This window comes from Rhopilema esculentum, chromosome 21 (genome assembly GCF_057945365.1).
Source record: "Rhopilema esculentum isolate cy_ngs chromosome 21, ASM5794536v1, whole genome shotgun sequence".
NCBI classification, from domain to species: Eukaryota; Metazoa; Cnidaria; class Scyphozoa; order Rhizostomeae; family Rhizostomatidae; genus Rhopilema; species Rhopilema esculentum.
In genome coordinates, this window is record NC_142835.1 from 8,791,505 (window position 1) to 8,804,454 (window position 12,950).

The window sequence follows — 12,950 nt, forward strand, 5'->3', positions numbered from 1 at the left end:
AAAACAAATGTTTTGAGTCATGCTTAAGCTAACACTCTTCAGAGTATAAAACGTCTTGCAAATTGTCCTTAATCAGCCTCCTTGGCAGATTAAAACAACAAGAAAAACAGATTCCACTATCGGGCAGCATTTACTGGTGGTCAAAGCTTTAAAATTCCAAAAACAGATTTTTGGTGATGACACCACCCTTGACCTCTCTTATGTAAATCGTCAGACTCTTTAAGCCCTTTTGCTTATAAATTTGCAAATATTTTTTGTGGCGGTTGAACTTTTGCATTTATCTTTTACCACGCAGAGGGTGTCATGGTCTACTTAAATAGAAAATGTCAACTCCTAACCGATTGTGACCCTGATAATTAATGTTTTGACAGAATTTTTACAGCCTTTAGCACTAAAACTCCTACAAAGCTCGGCAACAGATTTCAGAGTAAAATTCTTACCGTTTAATTCAGTATCTTCATTTATCACTTCTGGTTGTTAGACTATATTCGACTTCAAAATATTTTCCTCTCCATACACGGACCAAAAGTTCCAAAACTCAATAAATTTATTATTCTGGAGACCCCATGATCATTTCAAAAAGCATAAAGCACAAAGTTGGTTTTATGTAATATTCTTGATACTGCAAATAGCAAACCACAAGGGACTGCAAGGCTCAACAGGGTGCTTCAACTTAATGGATCGAAACTCCCAGAGGATCACTGCTCAACTGAACTGAAGCGCGATCATCATGTGAACATACCCTTGGGAAAATCGCGCCTTTGCTTTGGCGATCGATCGCTTTCAAATCTGCTGAAAAGAGGAATTGTGGGCAACTTATCCACAGGTGCCAGATCTTAAGGTCTCTGCTAGAGGGAACCGCGTATAGAGTACTCTTGCAGGCACGCTGTCGCGCTGTTTATTGGTCAACTGAAACAATGATGTTCATCTTAAATACATAACAATGCGTTGAGTTTGCTTAATTTTTCTGTACAGCAGAACTCAGAAATACCAGCGTGCATGGCGATAACACATCTCCCATCCAATTCTCCATTTGTGCTTAAAACGAATTAGACCTTGTTAAACCTTGAAGGGGGGGGGGGGGGTCTAGGATGTAAACAAAAAAATATACTAACCGTGTTTGAATGGAGCAATACATTGCATGATATCAGGTAACTTCTCAGAAAAAGACGACACCGAGCTCCAACGCTTTTACGAAGAGGAAACTAGTTAATAAACCAGTTTTTAGGATATAAAAAATCAACCTTCTAGTCAAATTCTAAAATTAACTGCAACTTTACACAGGGGCGTAGGTAAGAATTTAGAGGGAAAGGATCATAAAATAACGAGAAACGTAACTGGTCTTAACTTCGTGCCTTACAGGCGTCTAGGGGCAGTAAAGGTCCCTCGATTGGGTAATGGGGCTCTCGCCATTTAGAGCCTATTGATGGTAAAAACTTCCTCCTTCAAGAGGGTACTTCCAACCCTACCTCCGCCCCTGTTACATCTTTACATTTGTAAAATTACAGGTTAAAAATGTTTATAAGTAACAATCAAAAGTATCGCTTAGATATTTGGGAATTTCACGAGTCAAATGAGACTAGAACTGGAAAAGAAATACATTTGAATAGAACAACCATTGATTCCTGGATGTTTTTTCTCATTTCAAACTGTCATAAAACCTCACCAAAATAACAAAAAGAGTTGCTCGTATGAAATCTACATAAAATGGAGGAGGGTCAAGTATTACCACACGGGTAAGACCACCTTTATGATGCAATAACGGGTATCATATGAAGGGAAGCAGGTAATGCCATGCGAGCATCGAGAAAAAACGTGCAAATCTTCAAAAGAAAGAATAAAGTTAAAAATTGCAGTAGCTACAGTAATTTTGGTATACATTTTGCATACACAGAAATGATATCAAATAGGTGCAAAACGGAAGTAGGTATTAAACAACGAAATGAGATGCAATTTATGGACTTTGAGCGAACAGAACATATAAGTATAGTTATTAATTAGCCTAATAATTGAATTATCATTTGGTAAATTGCACGATATTTGATACTGTTCTCACTAGACCCTAAAGAAACAATTATCACCGCCGCTCACTGCTTTCTCTCAGTTTATGCCACCATTGCAGAAGAGGAGTTCTGTTTTCCCAAATTAATTGGTGTCCATACTTCACATACCAACTATAAAAAAAATTCGTCTTTAAAATTATTGGCAACCTTAATTTGTCAAAATCTAACTTGCGCAAAAACGTTGCTTAGAAAACTGGAATCTTGAGCACAAAAAGAACCGATATTTTTCAACATAGCGGTGTTTAAACCCAGAATAGAAGAAATTAAGACTGGCAGAATTCCAGCTAACCTAATCCATTTGCCCTTACGGATTGATAGAAAGCCTGGCAGGAAAATCCCCATGAAAAGGGCCGCAAACGCAGTACCGCTAACATGCTAGCGTCCCGGCTATCACCGAAAAGTATTCTTTGCAACCGGAATTCTGCTTAGGGCTTCGAAGATTTAAGGCAGACAATGCCAAGATAACACTTCCAGTGGTAAAGATTTAACAGCAATTAGCGAATGCGTTGCTATATACTCTTCTAGACAAGTTTGCTATATAATACAACGCTAAGTATAATTCCATTTGATGTGAAGAGTCCACAGCCTTGACCAGGACACAAAAATAGTAAACTCTTGACGGAGAAAAAGTTTATTTTTGAAGTTGAGGGTTGAGGTGTTGGGAAGTTGCAAAGTATTCCCTCTTGAATCTCAGGATTCTTTATTGGAACATTTAAGATGAGCACAATAAATTTTAAAAAAATAGTAAAAATTTATGACCCAAGATGAATGGTATAGAAAAGGTTTGGAAAAGACCCCATAAGACAATTTCATGAATGATAACTCAAAATACATTAAATATTTATAGATTTGTTTTACTTTCAGTCAGAGATCAGAGATCAGAGATCCTTTACATAAACCCCAATACCCAGATCCTCTGTATACTTTATCAGGTGATAGTTAAGGGGATCTTAAAACTGAATTACTGAATTATTGATAACTGAAGATTCACATATGACTCAACAATTCTACTTTCGCAATGACAAAAGTGCCAGATTTTGCTGAGAAACCATTTTTTATTATCATCTCCCAAAAGATATGAAAACTTACATTCCGAATAAAGTTCCACCTAGATGTGCGCCATGATCAAACAGTTTCCATCTGAAGACGAGGCCAGCTACATCGACTGCAATAATACTCATTAAAGCCTAAAGAAAAAACATCGATCATAATTACCACCGAAAACATCGACCATAATTACGATCATAATTACTCTCGACTATCTAACAAGCTACTGCTATTAATCGTGTTTCACTAGGAACTCAGTAACATGACAAGAGACCTCAATTCTAAAAAAAATCCAAACGTGGATAGGCATATGTTTACAAGTTATCAGATAATTGAGCAAAAAATTCAATTACTATGCAACAGTTTGTAAGAGATAACATTGATGTGAGAATAATTCTTTGATTTCAGGATTAATGTTAACAGAAAGTACCAAAGCCTCTTTAGGAACATCTGTAGAGCCAGAGATACTCTCCGTTGTAGGGGGCTTTTTGTGGGCTTGAGTTTGCCCAATAGGGCTCTAACCGCAAAAAATAATTTTTAGGGAAACGTTACTTATTAGTTGTTTGAAGATGTGAACCGATTTTGTCTCTTTGCTTCTAACACTTTTACATTGTTATGTTCGTGCTGTTGCGCTAGTCCGCAAAGTTACTTAGGACATTTAGAATTCGATTACGACTGGGACCTAGTTTTACAGATGCCGTAGATTGTCGTTATAGCGAATTGAGTTTTTAATTGAAAATAGGAGAGAGAGGACAATTTTGCAATTCGAACATTTCTGACGGTGTGCCTAGATAACTTGGTAAATACGGCGACCCTGCAGCGAATCAGTGAAGGTGTACCGAGAAAATCAATTTATCAAGTGTCCCTTTTTGAGATACCTCAGCTAATCAGGGTCTCAATATATCACAGACATACTATTCATAGATTAGAGTATAGCTAAGACAGCACGCAAAAAGGGATGGTTAGATAAAATTAACAACAGTAACATATATAATGTAAATCTAAAGTACTTGCGGAAAGCATAATTTTTCTTAATTGAAGATAATACTGTAATCATTTCATCTCCTGAAAAGAACTTGTGGAAGCAATTGTCACAAAGTCAGGCAAGAAAATAACGCTAGTTGAAAATAGGTGATAATTTTAGATATAAGACAATAAATTCATTTGAAAAAAGATATATTACCGTCTTAGCAGAGAAGGAGAAAAACGGCAAAAATAGAATTGCAAGTCTGGCATCTGGCTTTTCGATACATACAGCCCCCAAGACGGCGAGCAAAGCACCAGACTAGGACAAAGATTAGTCATATGATTGATGATGACATATGACGCTCTAACAATGTTTTATTCCAGGAACTTGACAGTGAAAAGTATGCAACAATACTCATTTGTAATCTTTTAATGGACTGTGTTGAATACATCATAATAGTTAGATTACATTTCGAAAATCTTGACAATTTTATCATGCAAAAATAAAGCTGGATGAATTGCCTAAATTTAATCAAACTAAACAAACAATGTGAAATAAAACAAAATATGATTGATTCAAAACAATTAACATCAGGACCTAATTACAATAAATTAATCAGCCTGTCAAAGGAAATGTAATTCAGAGCAGGAGAAATGAAATGCAGTGATGATGAAATAATGGTCAATAAATGATACTATGTTAGTGGCACACTCACAGCTCCAAGTGAAGCAACTGGGCTTTTTGTGATGATTTTTAAAGTATGGCTGCACAAAGCTGCAAAAACACCTAAAAAGAAATGAGCCTGTAATAAACGTGGATAAAACTATTCACGATAACAGGTCGACTGACATCACAAAGGTAATGTTCAAACAAGCTTCTCTAAATTAAGAAACACTGTATTAAACACAGCTGTACCAATACTTTTGTGTGCGTTAATGATCTGAAATATGTTTCAAATTTTCGTCAAATAAGATCGAGATGTCAAACTATCCTAAACCTGACATAATAGATTAGGATAATAGAAAAATCATATGTAAAAGAAAGACTGCCGCAGTTACAGGACCAGCTTGGTCAAAGAATATATCCATAGTCCTCTGCTAACTACCTCTAAATCTTCTTAACATCCTACCCTATTCTTCTATCGCTCTCTGAAAATTGACAGACAATAAAATCAAGACTAGCTGAACAAGGGCATTCCACTACACCTTAACCGTTTCCAGTTGCGCTAACACTGATTAAGCAAACAAACTCCAAAGTTAAATACATACATCTATTTTTCAAAGATGACATTATAAGTATCATTTATTGACAAGAAATCTCCTTTAAATGCACAAACATCAAAAAGAGCAACCAAACAATAACTATCTTTAGAGGAAAAGGAATCTTGCTTACCTCCAGTCAAATAAAATGCTAAAAACTGTTCAGGGCCTAACATATCTACAAAAAAAGAAATTTCATGAGTTTCTGGTTTGAGCTTTGCAAAATTACCAGATGTAATGAGTATTGAAATATAACTGAATCCCATTAAAATGGACCACGAAAGAGGGTAATGAAATGGTACGATTTGGCCAATGGTCGACCTATCCGGGGTACGAATTTTGACTTGGACAATGTAGAAAATCCCAAGGGAATTGAACTGAGTCCAACTTAATAAAATTCAGACCTATCTGGGGTACTTCTTAACAAGATTCAGCTGTACTGAATTTTCTAACACAAATAACACCCAGAATGAAGCATTGAGAAAATGGACGGAGTAACCAAAAATTATCTCGCTAAGACTTTAACAGCGTAACTAATTAAAAAATACAGTCCTTGGGGATGTTATTGGCACAATTTGAACATAGGTCGCAAACCTTGAATAGGAGACGCAAAACTCCATAGGACCAGCATATTGCAGCCTAAATGCCACAGCTCTGCATGGCTGAATGTTGAAAGAAACATCGGTAGAGTTTTACCTGGGGTAAATTGAAACATGGAATGAATGGACAATGGGTATCAAACGTGAGCTCTGTGAAGTGTTGAAAACATTAAATATGAATAAACATTGCGTAGAGTATATCATATATAGCATAAATATAAAGAAAAGCACTGTTAATATATGACAAAGACAATAATGAAATAGGACGCTAGAGTTCGTTAATTCAGGGAAAATGATGCTAGTAATACAGCGAAAACCTACCATTAAACGCACTCGCTGTAAACCATTTTGTCATAAAATGCCGGAATGCTGGTATCTGCCAGCAGAAAAACACACATGCATTCAATGCTATGATGCCTGCAATATTGAGAAAAAATGCATCTTTATGCTCAGCACGCAATTTTATGAATGTATGCATTATTGGATAGGTTTTAATATGTCATTCTGCTCGAGGGGTGAATCACTACGAAAAAGGTGTACGAGATTTAGAGATTTTGTTCCGAAAAACACACGTTCTGAAAAATTTCACGCTAAGCAGAGGATTTTGGGATTTTTCAGTAGATTTTGGGATTTGTTAAAATCTGACATTTCATTGTAAAAAGCAAGATCTTAAAGATGAAAGTTCTGCGATTTAGGAAGTCGATTATGTTAACTATGATATTCAGATGACAGCCTGTTAAGGAACAGTGCACCGTAAAAAGCTTGTTCTTTGAGCAATAGATTTTTTCGAAACGTGTGCACAAAACTAAAATGGATTTCTAACAAGGATAAAACGGCTGCTTTAAATTGGTTACCCAGGGGGATTGCAAAACTTGATGTTAAAAAGAGAACTTTTTTATGTTGGTGTTCGAAGTTTTGTTGCTGACATCAAAAATCTATTTTTAGAATTTCTTTATTTAGAATAGCATAAATACCCTTCAACATGCAATTCTACGATTGTAAGATTTTGGTGAGATTTCTTAGATTTCATGATTTATTTTAAAGATTTTGAGTTTTTTTTAGCAATTTTTAAGAGATTTTTAAGAGTGATTCACTCCTCAATTCTGATGATGGTTTTAGCAATCTAAGTGATGATAACAAGCCCCAATAAAAATAATCAAACATAAACTCTATAAGGTTTTTCAAGGTCTCTTGATGAACTATTTTACAAGTAGTCAATGCCATGCAGATAGAATACTGAAGAAAATGAAATCTAGCCAAGAGGTAGCCACAGTTTTTATTGTACAATTTTTTACGCCTTTTCTCCTAGTAACCAAGTACAACATATAAATATAGAAAAAATCAATTCCTTAGAAAATTTCTTGGCCTTTGAATTTGAATCTATTTAATAACAATTGATGCAAGAAGAAAAAACAAATTACAAGTTCCAATGTCAAGAGCGGCAAATTTCCACCAAGAAGCAATACCCCTTTGGCCAAAAACTTTAAGCATCTAGTTTTATATAAGGCTGCAGGAAAAGAAAACTTATGAAGGATGACATCCAAGGCATCTGTGCTGAAACTTAAAGAAAATAAAGCTCACCTGAAACTAACTTTTGACCTTCATTTAGTCCATTCCACCACTTATTAATCTGTGGAGACATAAACCTTACAGGTTGTCTATAGGCTATAAATACAAAACTTTTCTAATTTCTAATTTTACCCTACACCGAATTCTGAAGTATTTTTAATTAAGATTGATCAAACAAAGGCCACTCATACCCTGCCAATCTAAGTCTAAATACAGTGATATTCATTCATACAAGCATGAAAAAATTTTACTCTCACATTTCTAGAATTTTAGAAAGTTTATAAGATTTAATTAGATTATAAGAAAAACACGAACACAGTATTGAACAAAACCAAATAAGCTATTCAAGGCAAGATTAAATGGTCTAAACATATAGATTTGGTACACTTACAGCTATCCTAAATGAAAATTCTTTATGATCTCTACCATATCCTTCTAAATGGACACCTTTGTTGATAATATCATGCCTGATTCTTTCATACTGTAAAATTGTACAACAAGCAAAGGTACCAGAGCCAAACTAAAAAGTAAAAATATATTTTGATGAACCCTATCAATAGTTTAAAACCAGTTGAAAAAATATTGAGGATCTTTCAAAACAAAGGAATACTCGTGTGTGATTTCACAAAGATTAAAAAACTTACCAAACACGTAAACAAAACAGGTCGTACTATACGCCTTCTTCCATTTCCAAAAGCATTACTAAACTTTCTAAAGCTTATTTTGCTGGTGCTTTCCCTAAAAGAGAAAACACAATGAAAGTGATTTTTGCTTCAAACAGGCACTCCACTGATGTATATTCTGATGTTTTGCATTTAACATTATCAGTACTCACTTTCATTTACCTTTAAGATGTTTACTATTTTACTTTATTTTCATGTTTGGTTCTTGTTTATGCTTGCCCCTTATTTGAGAAGTTTTTATTGTTTTTTGTTTTCTGTTGTTTTTGTTGTCTTGGGAGTTACAACGCCTGCTCTGCCATTGCTGGAGTGGCACATTTTTGTCAATGACTTCTTTTTGCTATAGAGCACTCTCAGGCTTGCAACTTCCCTACTGATAACAAAATCTATGCATATAGTGAAACTTTAAATAAAGTAGCTAAATAAAATTCAATTAACTGGTATAAACTTAAGGAAGTTATGCACTGATGTTCATGGCGGTACCATAAAGATGTCTGATATGGTGAAACTCTTAGGTCGCAGTTAGGCAAGGGGAGCCAGGGGGGTCATGGCCCCTCTTGAATATGAGCTCAAATGGAGATAAGGGGTGCCAAAATTGTTTGCTTGTAATATTTGGCTAGGAACATCAACATTGATTGTACAAGGGTAGAACACTTCGTTGTAACTTGCTGTGAACAATCTAATAAAACAGGCCATTCTACAATCAAAGCAAGTTGCATTGCCATGACCCAATCAATATTTGTGTCATATGTTTTTGTGTTAATTATGTATATGGCTTCATGTTTAGCACACCAACTAACAAAGATTTTACGTTTGCCAAAAATGTTTTCTATCAGTCTGGCAATCTATCTGCACTCTGAACCAAAGGTCACCCTTTCCTTCTTTTCCCAACACATGAATCCTCCCCTTCCAAATTTTTCTAAAAATCAATAAGCGGTAAAGTAATAACCTATTCTTAGCGGTAAAGTAATAAAATTTTAGTCTATGAGATGCATTTTTAGCCATCCTAGAAGACTTGACTTAGCCACCCCAGAGAAAACATAGCCATTTTGCCACTGTTATGTGTTATCATTTACCTTAAACTTAAGCTAAATGAAAATCAAAGCTATCTGCAAAAAGACCAAAAACAAGGTTAAAACCTTTTCAAAGGTTGCACAAAACCTCAAACCTCAAAAGGCAAGCTTGCTATATAACTCACATATACTGAGAATTTTTAATTATTGCCCACTCATCTGAATTGTTGTGGAAAATCTGTCCACAATGAAATAAATCAGGTTCATAAGTATGGCCTGGGAGTGCGGTGAATGATTTTGACTCTATTTTTGAAGAGCCTTAACTCAGGAACGAGGAAGTCTCAATGCATGTAAAAAATTTGCAAAAACTTGAGCAGGATGTAAACAAATGTATCACGTCTGGAAGCAGCTCTTCCCTGTGGGAGTTCTTCAATAGAAAACTGCTGCTATATAACTTAAGAAGAAGTAAGCTTCTCCAACTTCTTAAAACTGGGACTTATGAATATGAAAACAAGTCTCTGTCATTTAAGGGTAGCATAGTTTTGAATCAGCTTCCAGACAATTACAAAGCTGCAGACAGCAAAAATCAGTTTAAAATGAAAATCAGAGATTGGAAAGGGTCCTGATGTAGATGCGGTAACTGCATTTTATAGATTTATTTTAAAAACATTGCAAATAGGGTAAAGTTGGCCTTTATTAGCACGGGCAATTTTTCTAGCAAACTAGATTGTATCATTATTATTAAATTGTATCAATATAATAAATAAATTGTATCACTATTATTATCATTTGGCAGAAGAAGAATCGAGATAAGACAAATTCCGTCTGCGAAGATTACGATTTTTGTGGCGAATTTTTAATGGTTTTCTACTGGTCGTATGATTGAAAGATATAGATACAGAAAGAACATTGCATAATTCTTTGGTATACGATAGGTACCTTAAAAATTTGCTGAAGACACCACTGTGTAAACACCTATGAGCTGGTGTTAGATAGTTTTGTACAGTCGTTTTTCTCATCAACTTATAACACAGCGTCGCCATGTTGTTTCAATAGGCCCTGTAATAAATCGAGACAAATTCCTTCGCAGGAGATTTTGCGCTAGTTTGTAAATAAAAGAAAAGAAAGACTGATGCTGTCATCAACAACTGATAATATCTTTTTTAAAATGGCAAAATTCTCTGTCTTTCTTTTGAAAATTTGCCAGCTTCCAAGAGGTTGGCAACAAAACTTCCACTTTCGAAGATTTGCCGACAAATCTTCCACTTTCGAAGATTTGCCGACAAATCTTCCATTTTCGAAGATTTGCCGACAAATCTTCCGTTTTCGAAGATTTGCCGACAAAACTTCTGTTTTCAAAGATTTGCTGACAAGGTTAGGGTCTGGGGGATGTCATACCCCAAACACCCCCCCCCCCCCCTGTAGTGATGGCCTTGGCTTTGAAGAATTGGCTCAAGTTAACTTCATTTAAGAAACTTAAAAAGTGATTTAACTTAAGCATTTAACACCCCCCCCCCCCAGTTAGCGAGGGAAATTATCAATTTTGCGTCTTGCAAGTGTGTTTGAAATGCTCTACGCCCTTGGATGGGACTCTTGCAGTATGTATATAGGGGCCTGTCTCTTTTTTCCTCAGGGCCCCATATACTTCCGTTACGCCGCAGCCTATCAATCTTTGGGTACGAAGAATGAGTACATATAGCAGTGGTTGGGGATCCTGTAAGTAATGGCGGAAGTTACACGTTGACACGAAGAATTCCAATTTCCCTGTAGTTAGTGTCCCACTTTCAATTGCTTTCGGCTACGAAATGATGACAATATTACAAAGTTTTACTTTTGCCGTGCCAAAAGAGAAGTTGGTACAGATTCAGAGGAAGCTGCAGCTCCAACAATTCATCAGTTGTGCCCTTGTACAATGGAAGAAAAGGCCTATTGTGGAGATTAAGGTTCTCTGACAATCGCCACACAGTACTTCTCCCCTTATTAGGTTGGATTGCGATTACCAGTTTTGTCAAGGGAAGAGTGGCAAAATAGATGTTCGCCTTCGAGACAGAAGAACGTACCGTATTCCCTCTAATGAACGCCGCCCTCTGAAAGATGACGCCCTCTGATAAAGGCTGCCCTCTATTGAACAGCATTTCTGCATTTATCTGTTGACTTGTTTTGTTAATTTTTCTTTCATTTCAGAAATCAACAATGTTTGTGAATAGAGAGATACAATCCTTGTCCCACAAGGATAGCAATCTTTGGGGATCCGAAAGCTATAGAACTGCCTGAATTTTTTGAAAAATCCGTGAACCCGTGCATTTGTTTCTTAAAAAACCGCATAACCGCTTGGAAAGTTAGCTAAAACAGAAAATAATGCTATTTTTAGGGCCAGGGGGGTCACGGCCCTTGTGCTCCAGATCCCCAACTTGAAAGTAGAGGGTCTGCAGCATAGGCTAGGGGCCTTGATAAGCGTTTTGGTTTGTAACCGAGGTGAACATTAACGAAATTTTGGCTCCTTTCTGTAGTTACCAAGAAAACTTCATTCTTGAAAATCATTTGAGTTCCTTATTTGTTACATATTAGCACGAAAATGCACCTTCTTGGGGTGGGGTGCGGAGGGTAAGCACAAACCAAGATTATCCGTATCCCATTGAAAACCCTTTTCACTCTGGAACCCAGTGCAGGGAAATGATTCAGCATAGAAGGGTGAGAACATTTTCTAATGTGAGTGATTCCAGTTTGCTCGAAATTCACTCTTTGAAGCAATTTTACCTCACATGGATCTGCTTGTAAGCAGAACATGAAAAACTCCAGCCTTAAAAATTTCTTTGGGGTAGCTGCCTCTTGGCCAAGACCACTTTGCACAACCCTGTCCACAACATTGGGATTAACGATATATTTTTGACTGTTTGAATATTTTCATTATACCCTGTTCAGTAGTTACCAACGGAGATGAAGTTGTCTTGACTGTAGAATCTTCCTCTGGCAATTTCCTAGCCAGGAATATTATGCATCAACCCTTATTTTTACGAATTAATTAGGACTGACCATTCCGTGAATCGCTTTTCATAGACATTTCGTCCGAAAATCCAAAAAACCATACATTTTTACATTATAAACCGGAATACCAACCCTTATAACGGAAACAATCGTTTAACATGGCAATTTTGAAAACCGATAAACCGATAGATTTAAGGCAGAAACCGAAAAACCAAGCAGAAATACGGGCAAACCGCGTAACCGTAAAACTCGAACAACCCCTCAGCCTCGGCCAAAATGTGGGGAGATGCGAGTAATTTGCATCGTCAAAGCCTGTTGCATGGCTGATTCCAATAGAACTAATTGCAAATTATGCAAAAATCTGCAAAATGATCAAAGTCTGCCAAATTATCTCAGTAAAGCACATGACATGAATGAAACAAAATGAAACAAGCGAAATAATAGACAATGAGCTCTAGTTATGCAAATAAATCTCAAACAATATTGTAAAACCACTTAAAAAGGGGGTTTTACAAACGTGAGTTCGTATGTCGTTCGCAGAAACGTACACGATAAATACGGCAAAAACTGTTATCCAATTCGCTAATTTCTTACACTTCTTCTAATTCATCAGTTCACGGCAAACGACTAAAAATATCTTAAATGGCTAACGGCGAAAATGTAACGGCAAACACAATTCTGCAAGCTAGCGACAAGGTACACGGAGTTCGACAATCTTACGGCAAGACTCAACCTAACTATAAAGCCACCCCTTATATACCCTAAGAA

General features: G+C 36.2%; 1 protein-coding gene across 1 annotated transcript; it reads right to left on the reverse strand.

Moving 5' to 3' along the window:
• Positions 1–1,119: 1,119 nt before the first annotated feature.
• On the reverse strand, positions 1,120–10,290 carry LOC135684825 (presenilin-associated rhomboid-like protein, mitochondrial). Its single transcript, XM_065200497.2, has 11 exons — positions 10,137–10,290; positions 8,149–8,242; positions 7,896–8,024; positions 7,517–7,565; positions 6,257–6,352; positions 5,931–6,032; positions 5,470–5,514; positions 4,793–4,863; positions 4,294–4,395; positions 3,153–3,250; positions 1,120–2,174 (listed from the first exon to the last, which is right to left on the reverse strand). The coding sequence occupies exons 1-11, from the start codon at positions 10,238–10,240 to the stop codon at positions 2,078–2,080; spliced, it is 987 nt and encodes a 328-aa protein (XP_065056569.2). The 5' UTR covers positions 10,241–10,290; the 3' UTR covers positions 1,120–2,077.
• Positions 10,291–12,950: the final 2,660 nt, after the last annotated feature.

Coding starts and splice junctions, on each gene's coding strand:
- LOC135684825 (XM_065200497.2), bottom strand. CDS start 10,240: ATGGCGACGCTGTGTTATAAGTTGATGAGAAAAACGACTGTACAAAAC. Junction 8,243..10,136: donor GTCTTCAGCAAATTTTTAAG/GTACCTATCGTA, acceptor TTTCTCTTTTAG/GGAAAGCACCAGCAAAATAA. Junction 8,025..8,148: donor CTGTTTTGTTTACGTGTTTG/GTAAGTTTTTTA, acceptor TTTACTTTTTAG/TTTGGCTCTGGTACCTTTGC.